Source organism: Ceratotherium simum, chromosome X, assembly GCF_057802395.1.
Source record: "Ceratotherium simum simum isolate JZ-2026a chromosome X, ASM5780239v1, whole genome shotgun sequence".
NCBI classification, from domain to species: Eukaryota; Metazoa; Chordata; class Mammalia; order Perissodactyla; family Rhinocerotidae; genus Ceratotherium; species Ceratotherium simum.
This window is the reverse complement of record NC_141940.1, coordinates 98,261,298-98,274,231: the sequence shown is the minus strand read 5'-3', so window position 1 is coordinate 98,274,231 and position 12,934 is coordinate 98,261,298. Positions and strand designations below refer to the sequence as shown.

General features: G+C 38.1%; 1 protein-coding gene across 1 annotated transcript in view; it reads left to right on the top strand.

The window, feature by feature from the left end:
- OTC (ornithine transcarbamylase) overlaps positions 1–10,141 on the top strand; it is a 60,490-nt gene extending 50,349 nt beyond the window's left edge. Inside the window, exons 7-10 of the mRNA XM_004435039.2 lie at positions 179–232; positions 313–462; positions 3,484–3,621; positions 10,015–10,141. Of these exons, the coding sequence (XP_004435096.1) occupies positions 179–232; positions 313–462; positions 3,484–3,621; positions 10,015–10,074 (402 nt within the window). The 3' untranslated portion in view covers positions 10,075–10,141. The remainder of the gene's footprint in view (positions 1–178; positions 233–312; positions 463–3,483; positions 3,622–10,014) is intronic.
- Positions 10,142–12,934: the final 2,793 nt, after the last annotated feature.

Sequence of the window (12,934 nt, the reverse complement as noted above, 5' to 3'; positions counted from 1 at the left end):
AAGCACTATTAAGTTTTGAAGTTCTAGATGTAAATTTTATATTCTACTGAACATGGTTGGACTACAACTTAAAAAAGGGAAGGAGAGCAGGAATGTTGTTGAAAGGAAAATAATGCATATATAAGAAAGCATATGTAATAAATTTGCCTAAATAACAGTTAAATTCTTCCCCCTGCAGGGTTATGAGCCAGATCCTAGTATAACCAAGTTGGCAGAGCAGTATGCCAAGGAGGTATGCTATTTGTATGTAAAGTTATAATTGCCTTTCTCTGTCCCATGAAGTTGTTTAACCTGCATGCTTATGTATGCCAGAATGATACCCAGCTGTCGCTGACGAATGATCCATTGGAAGCGGCTCGTGGAGGCAATGTATTAATTACAGACACTTGGATAAGCATGGGACAAGAAGAGGAGAAGAAAAGGCGGCTCCAGGATTTCCAAGGTTACCAGGTTACAATGAAGGTACAAATTGATGCCTCTCTGAAGGTTCATTAATTCCATTTGTAAAGGCCAGAAGCATCTAATCACTCATTCACTTTGGGGAGAGCAGACTGTCCTTCCATTCTCTATAAAGGACTCCCTGACTGTATCCCTCAGGGATTTCTCTCCTCCTGAAGATTAGCTATGTCCTTTGGAAAGACACTTTTGTCCTGGCTCAAGGAATTTGAAACTGAGGCGGAAGAGAGAAGCAAGCTTTTTCCTCTTACAGCAATGGAGGCATCAGAATGCTTTACCCTTCGTGTCTTTAGGATGTTAGGTTACTTCTATTGCACACAATTTGTTCTGATTTCTCCTCTAAGAAAAGCCCCATAATTATATTCTTTAGTTAGTCTTTGCCTCTCTTTTCTAAGTACTCTCAAATCCAGTTTAGTTTTGCTAAGTGCCTCCAGGGCATTGCCAGGGGAATCCCATCTTATCTGATGTCTATTTAAATATGAAGCAATGCTTCTCAATCTTGAGCATGTTTTAGAATTGCCTGGAGGAGTTGTTAATACATAGTTGGCAGGACTCTACTCCCCCAGGGATTCTGAATCAGTAGGTCAGAGGTGAGACCCAAGAATCTGCATTTTACCAACTTCCCAGATGATGCAATGCTGCTGCTCCAGGGTCACATTTAGAGAATCACTGTTCTGGAGGAATACCCTAAAACTCAGGTGTACATTGGGATTTTTGTCAGCAGAGCAACTAATCTGTGTTGGTGGAGAAAGGATTTAAGTGATTACAATAGATATTTTATTGATAAGGTAATAAATAAACACAAGCTCCTTATTTATACATGTCAATAGAATGAAGTTTCAAAAGTAAAATATGAAAACGTCTTTGCCCCATCCCCTTAACAATGACTATTCCCAGAGGCGGCCACTGTTTAACAATTTGATGTGTCTCTCTGCAGACCTTTTCTGTGTATTTACATATGCCTACAGATACACACAACTATTGATTTATCATAAATGGTATATTAGACATATTGTTCTGATTTACTTTTCCCACTTAACAAATCTTAGATTTTCTTGTCCATTTCTCCATTTGTTTATTTATTTTGGTGAGGAAGATTGGCCCTGAGCTAACATCTGTTGCCAATCTTCCTCTTTCCGCTTGAGGAAGATTGGCCCTGAGCTAACATCTGTGCCAATCTTCCTCTATTTTGTATGTGGGATGCCGCCACAGCATGTCTTGATGAGTGGTGTGTAGGTCCACGCCTGGGATCCAAACCCGTGGAGCACGCGAACTTAACCACTACACAAACCTAACCACTACACCACTGGGCCAGCCCCTTGTCCATTCATTTAGATATTTTTCATTCTTTTTAACAGCTGCATAGAATTCCAAAGTATGAGTGGACCATAATTTACTTAAAATGTTTCCTGTTGATAAATTAGGCTATTTCCAATTATCTCAATTACAAACAATGCTGCAATGAACATTCTTATAACACGTATTTCTTTGTGCAAGTATTACTGGAGAATAGATCCCAAGAAGAATTTCTGGGTGAAGTGGTATATACTTTTTAAAATATGGGAAATGCTAAATTGCCTATCTAGAAAGGATAAACAATTTATACTCCCTCCACACTCTCTCCATTCTTAGTTGTTATTTATATTTTTAATTTCTTAAAATCTGTTCTCATGCTTTTAAAAATTTATATTTCCCTGATTACTAATGAAGTTAAATGTCTTTTCATGTTTATTGGCCATTTCCATGTCTTTTTCTACAAATCACTATCATATCCTTTGCCCACTTTCTGTTGTTTTTTGCCTTTTTATTATTGGCTATAGGAGTTATTCATATATTATGGCTAATCCCTTGTGATATACGTGGCAAATATTTTCATGGAGAAAGTTTAAATTCCCTGTGGTTTACCTCCTACTTACCTTGACCAACCTTAGACATTTTTCTGGTGCTGGGACTGTAGGCTTGAAGAACAGTCATCTCACTGATGTATGACTGGTTCAAACCTTATTCCTTTCCTATGTCACTTTGCCAGTATTTTAGAAACTCAAAAAGTTCTGAACGTAGAATTAGTGTGGGTGGTAAAACAAAATTTTAGTACAAAGGTAGTAATTTTGAGGTAAGAAATTATGAGGGAATGTAGTTTTGAATCTGTAAGTGAACAATGGAAATGGATGGGAAAATGTAACTTTCAGGAACCAACTGTTGGAGAAAATTAAAACTGTTAGGACATTTGCATTAAGAATGAAACATCTAGTGCATAGTGCTCATAATCCTATTTAATGTACTCCTATCTCAGTGCTCTTTTTCAAAATTGTTTTAACTAGTGATGAAGTATGCTTCAAGTGCTAAAAACCACAATTTGAAGATAACCTCAAAATATAACGCAATCGCATAAAAGCAACTTTTAAAATATATTGAGGTGTAATTGGTGACTTTTGCTATCAGTTATATATTACACTAGTAGAGTTATTTACTGAAATGTCCACTGTCCCACTAGACAGAGTATCAGAAAACTGAGTTATTGGTTTAATTTAGAGTGATGATCTCTCAAACAAAAAAAATGACTATAAAGTTTCATAAGTTGAAAGTACCATATACATTTCCCCGGGGTGCCTTAAGCTTAAACGCTCACTCTGCCCCTTTGTCTCTCCCTTTGCATTGATCTCTGACTCCAGGCCATATGTGGTTTTTTTTTTTGTTTTTTTTTTTTTTGTGAGAAAGATCAGCCCTGAGCTAACAGCCATGCTAATCCTCCTCTTTTTGCTGAGGAAGACTGGCTCTGAGCTAACATCTATTGCAATTCCTCCTCCTTCTAGTTGCTGTATGTGGGATGCGGCCTCAGCATGGCCGGACAAGTGGTGCGTCGGTGCACGCCCGGGATCCGAACCCGGGCTGCCAGTAGCAGAGCGCACGCACTTAACTGCTAAGCCACGGGGCCGGCCCCATATGTGTTTTTAAATATTGAAGAAGACAGATGTGATAGCCACATACAACAGTCAAAACACAGTCTTATCCCCGTCTCTTCTTTAGACTGCTAAAGTTGCTGCCTCTGACTGGACATTTTTACACTGCTTGCCCAGAAAGCCAGAAGAAGTGGACGATGAAGTATTTTATTCTCCACGATCACTAGTATTCCCAGAGGCTGAAAACAGAAAGTGGACAATCATGGTAAGCAAGAAATGGGGACTGGAGGATAGGAAGGACTTCTCTGCATGGCCCCACCTTGGTCATTCATGCCTTTTGGTAAATAATAAGCAACTGGGATTATCCACCTGCATTACTTACTCATATAACATCTATTTTTTCCCCAGAAAGTTCATAATATATTATTGCTTATTACGTTTATAGTGTATTTTTAATGGAGTAAAACTGACCTCCTTCCAAATATATCTATTTTAATCAAAATTCTTACTGCTCTTGATCAGCCTGAGCACCAGCCACCATTGTCTGCCAACCATCATAAGTTGTATAATTCTTATTTTACAATCCCCTTGGTAATGTTTATAGAAGCCCCCAATTTAGTGCCTGGCACAAAATGGGCATTTAAAGAAATCTTATTTCCTTCCTACTCTCTTTCTTCCTTTCATGACTTGCCTAAATAATTGTTTTGGTTCTCTACTTGACTTTGGCCATACAGACACATTTGTTTTTAGGTATAGAACATTTCCAGAATTGCAGCAAAACTAATCTTAAAAATTATTGCTCCCTTTAATATAATGCCACTAGTTTCATCTTTATCATTGCTATTTTAGGAAATATTAACCTCGTGTCTCTGCTTTACAATATCCCAAACGTCACCTTCTTCTCTGGAAAACTGAATACTCAAGTGCCCTAATTTAGTACCACCATTTTTTAGCTTTTAGTGATTTAACTGACCTCAATTACTGTACCAGCCAGGGTCTTACTGGCAAACAATAGACTCCACTCTAGGTAGATAAATGGAAAGGAATTTATTGAAAGATATTAAGCAGCTCCCAGAATCTCTGGGGAAAGAGGGTGTGGTGAATCATTCTTGGATACCACGTATTCAGAAACAACACAGGCAGGAAAATTGCCCAACAACACTGTGGTTCTTTTGTAGCCAAAACACCACTGAGACAGCTATCCATAGCCTGGTACCTAAGGCCCTTGAAACTAAATGCCAGATACTCCATTATAGCTGCTCCAGCTGAACCGGATACCTCCACCTACATATGGACCAGAAGATCCAATCTGCCAGAGGATGGCTTTCACTGCAGGTTGTTCACTTATGGCTCCAAGTCTTGAGCAGAAGGAGCTGAGTGGCGTGCCTCCACCCTAGCTGCAAGGGAGTCTAGGAAATGTAGTTTATAGTTTCCAACCCCTGGAGTAGAGAAAAACAAGCTGGAAAGGACTATCTACTAATTATTTATCTAATCTATAGGTGGGGATAGATAGGGTTATTGTGAACATTAAAATAATACAGGTAAAGCATTTAGTATGGTATCTAATCACTGTAAATATTGTTAGTATATTTATTGTCACCATCATCATCTTCATTGTTGATCTAATAGAGTGACCAAGAGAGATTCGAGCTCCACTATGGCTGCTTGGAAGCCAACCATGACTCCCTTTGCAATGAAAAATTGTATATCACACCTAAATTTGTCATACCTAATAAGAGGGATGATTTTGTTTTTTTACTGTACCTTTCAGCTTGCCGTCTCAGGATACTAACTTTGGCCCAAATGGCAATTGCTATCTCATGTAGACCAGTGCTTCTGAAACTTTAATGTCCATTTGAATCACGTAGGGATCTTGTTAAAGTGCAGGTTCGGATTCAGCAGGCTTGAGATGGGGCTCAGGATTCGGCATTTCTAAAAAGCACCCAGGTAATGCAGATGCTACTGTCCTGTGGACCACATTTTGAGTAGCATAGATGTAGATGACCAAAAAGAAAATGTGAGCTCTCCAACCATATACATCAGGAAGAGACATAGCAAAAAATTTTCCTTGAGCTCTATTCTATTTTTATTTATTTTATTTTTTTTTTTTTTGTGGGGAAGATCAGCCCTGAGCTAACATCCATGCCAATCCTCCTCCTTTTGTTGAGGAAGACTGGCCCTGAGCTAACATCTATTGCCAATCCTCCTCCTTTTTTTCCCCCTTTTTCTCTCCAAAGCCCCAGTAGATAGTTGTATGTCATAGTTGCACATCCTTCTAGTTGCTGTATGTTGGACGCCGCCTCAGCATGGCTGGACAAGCTGTGCGTCGGTGTGCACCCGGGATCGGAACTCGGGCCACCAGTAGCAGAGCAGGTGCCCTTAACCACTAAGCTACGGGGCCGGCCCCCTTGAGCTCTATTCTATATCAGAAGACGATTGAAGTTACAAAGATAAATCAACCTAAATCTGTTACAATAGGTCCTTTGTAGAAATTCAGAGGGGATAAGCTAAAAGAAACCTGTCTAAAATGTTATTTTTGGAGATGTTCTGCACTTCTGAATTTTTAAAGAGCTTATTAAACAGCATCTTAAATTGAATTTACTTAAAAAATTAAATACATAATGTATTCACATCGTTGAAATGTTTACAATGATAAATATATATATGTATATATACACACATATATACAATCAGTGAAATCTTATGCCCACCCATTTTCCATCCATCTAAGTCCTACCAACATCTCTCCATCTTCCACCTTCCCGAGGTACCCACTATTATTAGGGGAAAATATATTTTAAAGAAAACAATACACATAGCCATGCTATAATGAAGGTAGCGAGTCTAAAATAAAAAGAATACTCAGCTGAGAGTGAGGAGACTTCAATTCTACAACTGTCTTTAATACTAGTTACGTGTGTCATCTTGGATAAGCATTACCTCTCTAGGTTCCAGTTTCCTCACATATAAAATAAGCAGATCAAGCTATATGGATGGCAAATGAGTTTTAATCTTAGGTCGTCAATCTCATCAACAGGCTATTTGGAATCCTATGTTCTGAAGGTTCTAAGCCTGCCTGTGGTCTCGGATAGAAAGAGTGGCATAACTGACTAGTAATACTTGCCATGTATTCTGGAAGGAAGGTGGTGACACATGTGCTGCACTCTTTATGTCTCTGAGCTAGATGATTTGGTGGTCCCATTGAGTTAAGTTCATTTCAGTAATCATATACTGAACATCTACTGTGTGCAAGGTCCTCTGCCAGGCATTGGAGATTTAAAAAATGAATATTGTGCAGTCCCCACACAGCCTGTACAATTCACAGAAGCATAGTTTCAAGTGGGATGAGACCTTAGAGATTGTCTAGTCTAAATTCCTATTTTATAGGGAAATAAATTATTCTTAGCTTATTTAGAATGGCTGTTAGGCTCAGCACTGTTTTGATAATTTTTTCTGGTATGCTCTAAAGGCACAATACTTGTTTTCTTCTAGAACTTCCCTATCCAGTACAGTAGCCACTAGGGGCATGTGGCTATTTAAACGTAAACTTAAACTAATTAAAATACAATAAAATTTTTTGTTTTTTTTTTTTGTGAGGAAGATCAGCCCTGAGCTAACATCCATGCCAATCCTCCTCTTTTTGCTGAGGAAGACCGGCCCTGAGCTAACATCTAAAATACAATAAAATTTAAGATTCAATTCCTCAGACATACTAACCACATTTTAAGTGCTCAATTACCATATATGTCTGGTAGCTATACTATTTGTTTCTGACAGCAAATACATAGAATATTTCCATCATTGCAGAAAGTTCTACTGGACAGTGCTACTGTCTAGAGAATGATTTCTACAAACACAATTTCATTTAAAATTAGGATAGAAGAAGGAAAAAATCTATCAAGTTCTGAGATGCCCATAATGACTGATGTAAGGTATATAGCTAAAGAGGGTGAAGAGCTTATTCTAAAAGTATATAACATTTTTAAAGCAGAAGCATATTGTTTTAGCACTGAGTAGCTTTTTTTTTTTTCCAGAGGAAAAGTTGCCCTGAGCTAACATCTGTTGCCAATCTTCCTTTTTTTTTGCTTGAGGAGGATTTACCCTGAGCTAACATCTCTGCCAATCCTCCTCTATTTTGTATGTGGGTCACCACCACAGCATTGCTGATGAGTGGTGTAGGTCCGTGCCCAGGATCTGAACCCGTGAACACAGGCTGCTGAAATGGAGCGTGCCAAACTCAACCACTATGCCACTGGGCCAGCCCCCCAGAGTAGCTTTTTAAGGCCTCCATGCTGGGTGATTTCCAGCATTGCTGTTCAGAATACTCTAGTAATCACATCATTCTCTCCATAGTGCACAGGCCTTTGGATCCCTTTCTTGAAAAAAAAAAAAAAATACACCCTCTCCTCTCCACAAAGCTTGCTTTTTGTATTTTTCAATAATTAGTAAGGCTGTAGGACTCACAAAAAGTCAGGTGGGTTTCTTCTTCTGCCTACAAATTTTAGGGTGGACCTAAAGTAACCTAAAAGGACCCTGCAAAAAAGCTGACACTTCAAAGCACTGCTATCAGGATAACCCTTAGATACGCAACACCATTGTGAATGTAATTCATGGTATTTTACGGTCTCTTCTCTCCAAGTTAGTGGTGCCAGATAAGATACAGGACACTCAGTTAAATTGGAATTTCAGATAAACAACAAATAATTGTTTAGTATAGGTATGTCTCATGCAATATTTGGAACATACTTAGAGTTAAAAAATATGTTATCTGAAATGCCAATTTAACTGTCTGTATTTAATTTATTTAACTAAATATGGCAACTCCACACCAAGTTGATTTTTTAAGATTTTACATTTGAAAATAAATTTGACACATGCAATGACCATTAAAAAAAAAAACAAAACCTGAGATGCGGTCTCAGGAACCCATAACAAAGCTTAAAATAGTTTACCTGGAAGACGTTCCCTTATCCCAGAGTTTGGCCTTCCTGGCCTCTTCTCGTCATTGAGATCTCAACTTAAATGTCATTCCTTTAACAAGGTCTTCCCTGGCCACTCACTCTTAAGTAGTTCCCCAGCCTCCTTTATCTCATATTTTATTTTATTCTCTAAGGACATTTATCACTACTTGATATTTTCTTATTTGTTTGTTGCCTGTCTCCCTCACTATAATGAAAACTCCTTCATAAGCACATTGATCTTATCTGTAATGTTCTTCACTCTACCTCAAATGGCACCTGACCAATACTCTCAATATGTGCTCAATACATTTTTGTAGCCTGAAGGCAATATAGGGTATTGATTCTAGAAAACAGGCTTTGGAAATCAGGTTAAAATTCTGGCTCTCTCTGTGATCTTGGGCAAGGACTATAACTTCTCTAAGCCCAGTTTATTCATATGAAAATGGGGATAAAAATAGAAACAACTTCATAAGGTTGTGAGGATTAAATGAGGTGACAGTCATCTGAGCATAGTGGTCAAGCTCTAGAGACAGGCAGGTGCAGATCCACCCCTTACTACCAGCACTCAGGAAAATACCTATGCCTTGGTTTCCTCATCTGTATTTTATAGCTCTTACCACCTCGCACGGTAGGAAAGGATATTAAATGCTAGGATACACATAAAGCATTCACACAGGGCCCAGCACATGGTAAATGTTCAATAAATACCTTCAATGGACACTTTTGAAACATAAGACTTGCAGTTCTACAGGCAAAGGACTCATGTATTGTATGGTTGAAAGGAAAGAGCAAGTACCTGAAAGTTAGTAAAACTACCTCTTAAGACTGGAGTCAGAGAAACCCAGGTCCAAACTCAGTTCTGTACTATCTGTTGTTTCCAGGATTGATTTCTTCATCTATAAATGATAATAACAGAAGCTACCTTAGAAGGTTCTTGCATTAAATGAGATAATGCGTAAGCACTTCTCTCTAGCTTACTGCAGCACCTAGCACAGTGCCTGGGAAATATTTCTTAGCTGACTAAACACATGGTAAGGCACTTAGTCTGGTACATAGTAAGCACTAAATAAACATTTATCATCATTGTTTCTGATATTATTACCATTGTTATTATTGTGGAAGTTGGGAAGAGTAAAAGTGAAAATTACCATTTGTGGATGATAGCCTAATGGGAAGCTATAGTCTTGGTTATAAATATTCTTTCACGAGCACCCAGATTCAGATAGACATTATTTGTTAGCCCAAATAATTTACTTTTATTACTATACATCTGATTTATTATAAACTTCTCTAGGTTACAAGTGACTAAACCACAGTGTAAACACGAGGAAGGAAGGGATTATATTTCTCTAAAACCAGCCAATACCTAGGTTTCACTTACAACAGGAAAATCCAATCATGGCTACCACCATGGTATCTCAATTCAACTCTGTCATCCACTAGTGCTGGAATGTGGCCTAAGTAAGCATGGTGTTTGTGTATATATTGGGGTCAGCCTGATTCCTCTTGACCTTCCTTTATCCAAATAAAAATAAATATTAGTTCGGAACTGTCCCCTTATCATTTCCTTGGGAAAACACATTTTAACCATAGGCCCTCAAAGCTGCAACCCAGTTCCCCTTCCCTAGGTCCCTAAGCAGACTCTTGCTAATGTTTACTCATTTCTTTCTTTCTCTTTCTTTGTTGTGTCATGCCAGGCTGTCATGGTATCCCTGCTGACAGATTACTCACCTCAGCTCCAGAAGCCAAAATTTTGATCCCATGATGCTTGTTAAGAAGAAACGATGTTCTTCAGTAACAAAATGAGTCAGTTTGTGAGGAAAGGAGAAGAAAATCTAAGAAATAAATTCCAATACATGGTATAGATGAACAATATGATATTGCTTTGCCGTCGTGAAACCTTCCTGAAGCCCTTAATTTAAGTGCTGATGCACTGTAATACATGGCTTGACTTGGTTTAAACTCTCTAATTCATAATTTCAGAGTTACATTTGGGTATCATATTAATAATCACATACATTTGCTTCAACTAAACATAAAATACTGTGTTCATAATGCATAATGTCTAAGCCATTAAATGTAATCTATGCTTATTACCTTAATAAATTATCACCCACACTAATTTATAAGTAAACATTTACCAGGGAGTCAGCTGCTGGTAGATCTGTGGGCTGTGTTCATATCCCCCAGGACCAACAAGAAAGCCAAATGATCCATCTTGCTGATGTAGTACGATTTTCAGGCAAATGAGGTAGACAGACATTCACTTATGGAGGCAAATGATGAAATTCTTAGAAAATAGCTCTGTGCCCAAACTCTAGAGTTTCTTTCAGTCATTTGTGGGAAGGGGGGGGTCATTCAAGAGCACACATCTCTTCTCTGTAATGAATACTTAACGTTATAAGCCTAAAGAAGCCTTTGTGAACAAGTGGTAAAACCACAGATACCTAGCTAGGAATGTAAGATCCGTAGAGAGTGACATTTTCGTAGGTTCAAATACTCCAGCAGGAGCAACTGAATTTTTTCATGTTTGTACTTATCATGCATCTACTTATACCACACACTGGATATTTCCATAAATCCACTACATGCCACATTTTAGCCCATCTTTTTCCTCCAACTTTTCTTCAGAATAATAAAAATTTGCATTACTAGATTATTATAATGTAATGAAAGCTAGATGTCTCTTATGGGTGACCAAAATTTGTATTGTTGAATTATTATGCTATAATTTGAAATTTTTTAGTTAAAATGTTAAATAACATAAGTGGAGTTTTAAAAAAATAATGTATTTTACAGAGGACAAAACAAGTAATTACCTTTAATTCCACCTCTACTTTTCGAAGAATGTTTCCAGGCTGGTTGACATATTCTTCAGCAGACAGCTATGAATTAAATGAGTAAGAGACGAATTACAAATTAGATTTGCAATCAAGATGCAATAAAACATATTTTGTAGGGGAAAAAAAGTTTTGTAATGTTATAATGTTACAGGAAAAGAATCAATTTTTCTAGTAAATATCAAAGGTGACTTTCATGTCCATGGTAATTTATTGGGAGCGCTTAAGAAAGAAAGAGTGGCTCCCTCTTAAACCACCTTCATACAAAGGACATGATCCTGCGTATCCTTCTACTTCCTAAATGGTCCCCCATGGTAATGAGCTCTCATCTCTTTACTAGTTACTTTTTGAACCAAATGGAAGGTATAATCTTCCCTCAATCAGAAAGAATTTGTAATCATTTTCTTGCCAAAATGCAGTCACTTTCCCTCAAAAAGTCCCAAAGCTTTCTTTTTTATGTACATACAATTTAACATCCTTCTCAACCCAAACTTGTAGGAATTTATTTGCTTTCTTAACTTTTCATCTTAAGACATTATGTATATTATCAGGAATAAAGAAAACAGGGAAGGAAAACTTAGCCCTAAGTTTTCCAAAGCTATTTTTATCTCTTGCTTTTTTTTTTTTTAACCCTTACACCTCTCATTGCCTTTCCTAGTAACTACTGCAACAACAAAGATTAACAAGAACTTCAGCAATGACTCTTGGGTCTCTGGTGTACATAACAGATCCTATCCACCTAATTAATATAACTAACCAAAGAGTTCCTTTCTTCCAGGCTTTCTCCACTGTAACATTGGAAGTAAAAACATCAAGTGATTACACTGCAATGATTTCAATGTTGCAGGAGAATTATCAGTTGTTTGGGTTTTTTTCAGTGATAAGTTTCCAGGAATTTTAGAAACATAATTCAATGTCAGATATTTCTAATGGATATTACGCTAATGATTTAACTATTGTAAAATACCCAGGCAGAAAGATTTGCACAGATTAGCATAGTAATGCCACATTAGACCTCCTACACAAGCAAGTGATCTTAGAACCTCAGTTAAAATGGCAGGGGCCCCTTGGTTCAATGCCAAAGTTCCAAGGCAAGTCTTCTCATGTGCTAAAAACGAAAGAAGAATACATACAAAGAGGGTATCCAGAACACATTATTTTGGGGGCCTTTTTGTCTTGGACGCGCTCATCAATGTCTGGATTATGCAGATGGTTGAGGTATGTCTTGAGACATGGCACCACTCATTAATTTTGTAGAACTGATGTCTTTTGACAAACATGAAAGGTCATATCAAAGAATGGAAAACCAGTCAAGTCACAATGATCAGACTCCTACAACCAGGCGCACCAGATACTGACTTACAAAAATGACTTTTTTGTAAGTTGTCCACCCAGAGGGGATACTTCTCAGTATTTCATAAGCCTGAATAGGTGTTTCTTTGTGTGTGTGTGAGGAAGATCGGCCCTGAGCTAACATCTGCCAATCCTCCTCTTTTTGCTGAGGAAGACTGGCCCTGGGCTAACATCCATGCCCATCTTCCTCCACTTTATATGGGATGCCACCACAGCATGGCTTGACAAGCGGTGCGTCAGTGCACACCCGGGATCCGAACTGGCGAACACGGGGCCGCTGCAACAGAGTGTGAGCACTTAACCACTTGCGCCACCGGGCCGGCCCCCTAGGTGCTTTGTTTTAAGTCACACGAAGGGCCAGTATCTGATAGGGGCGACCCTACCATCAACTATTTACATCAGCAATTTTTTTCAATATCACCTT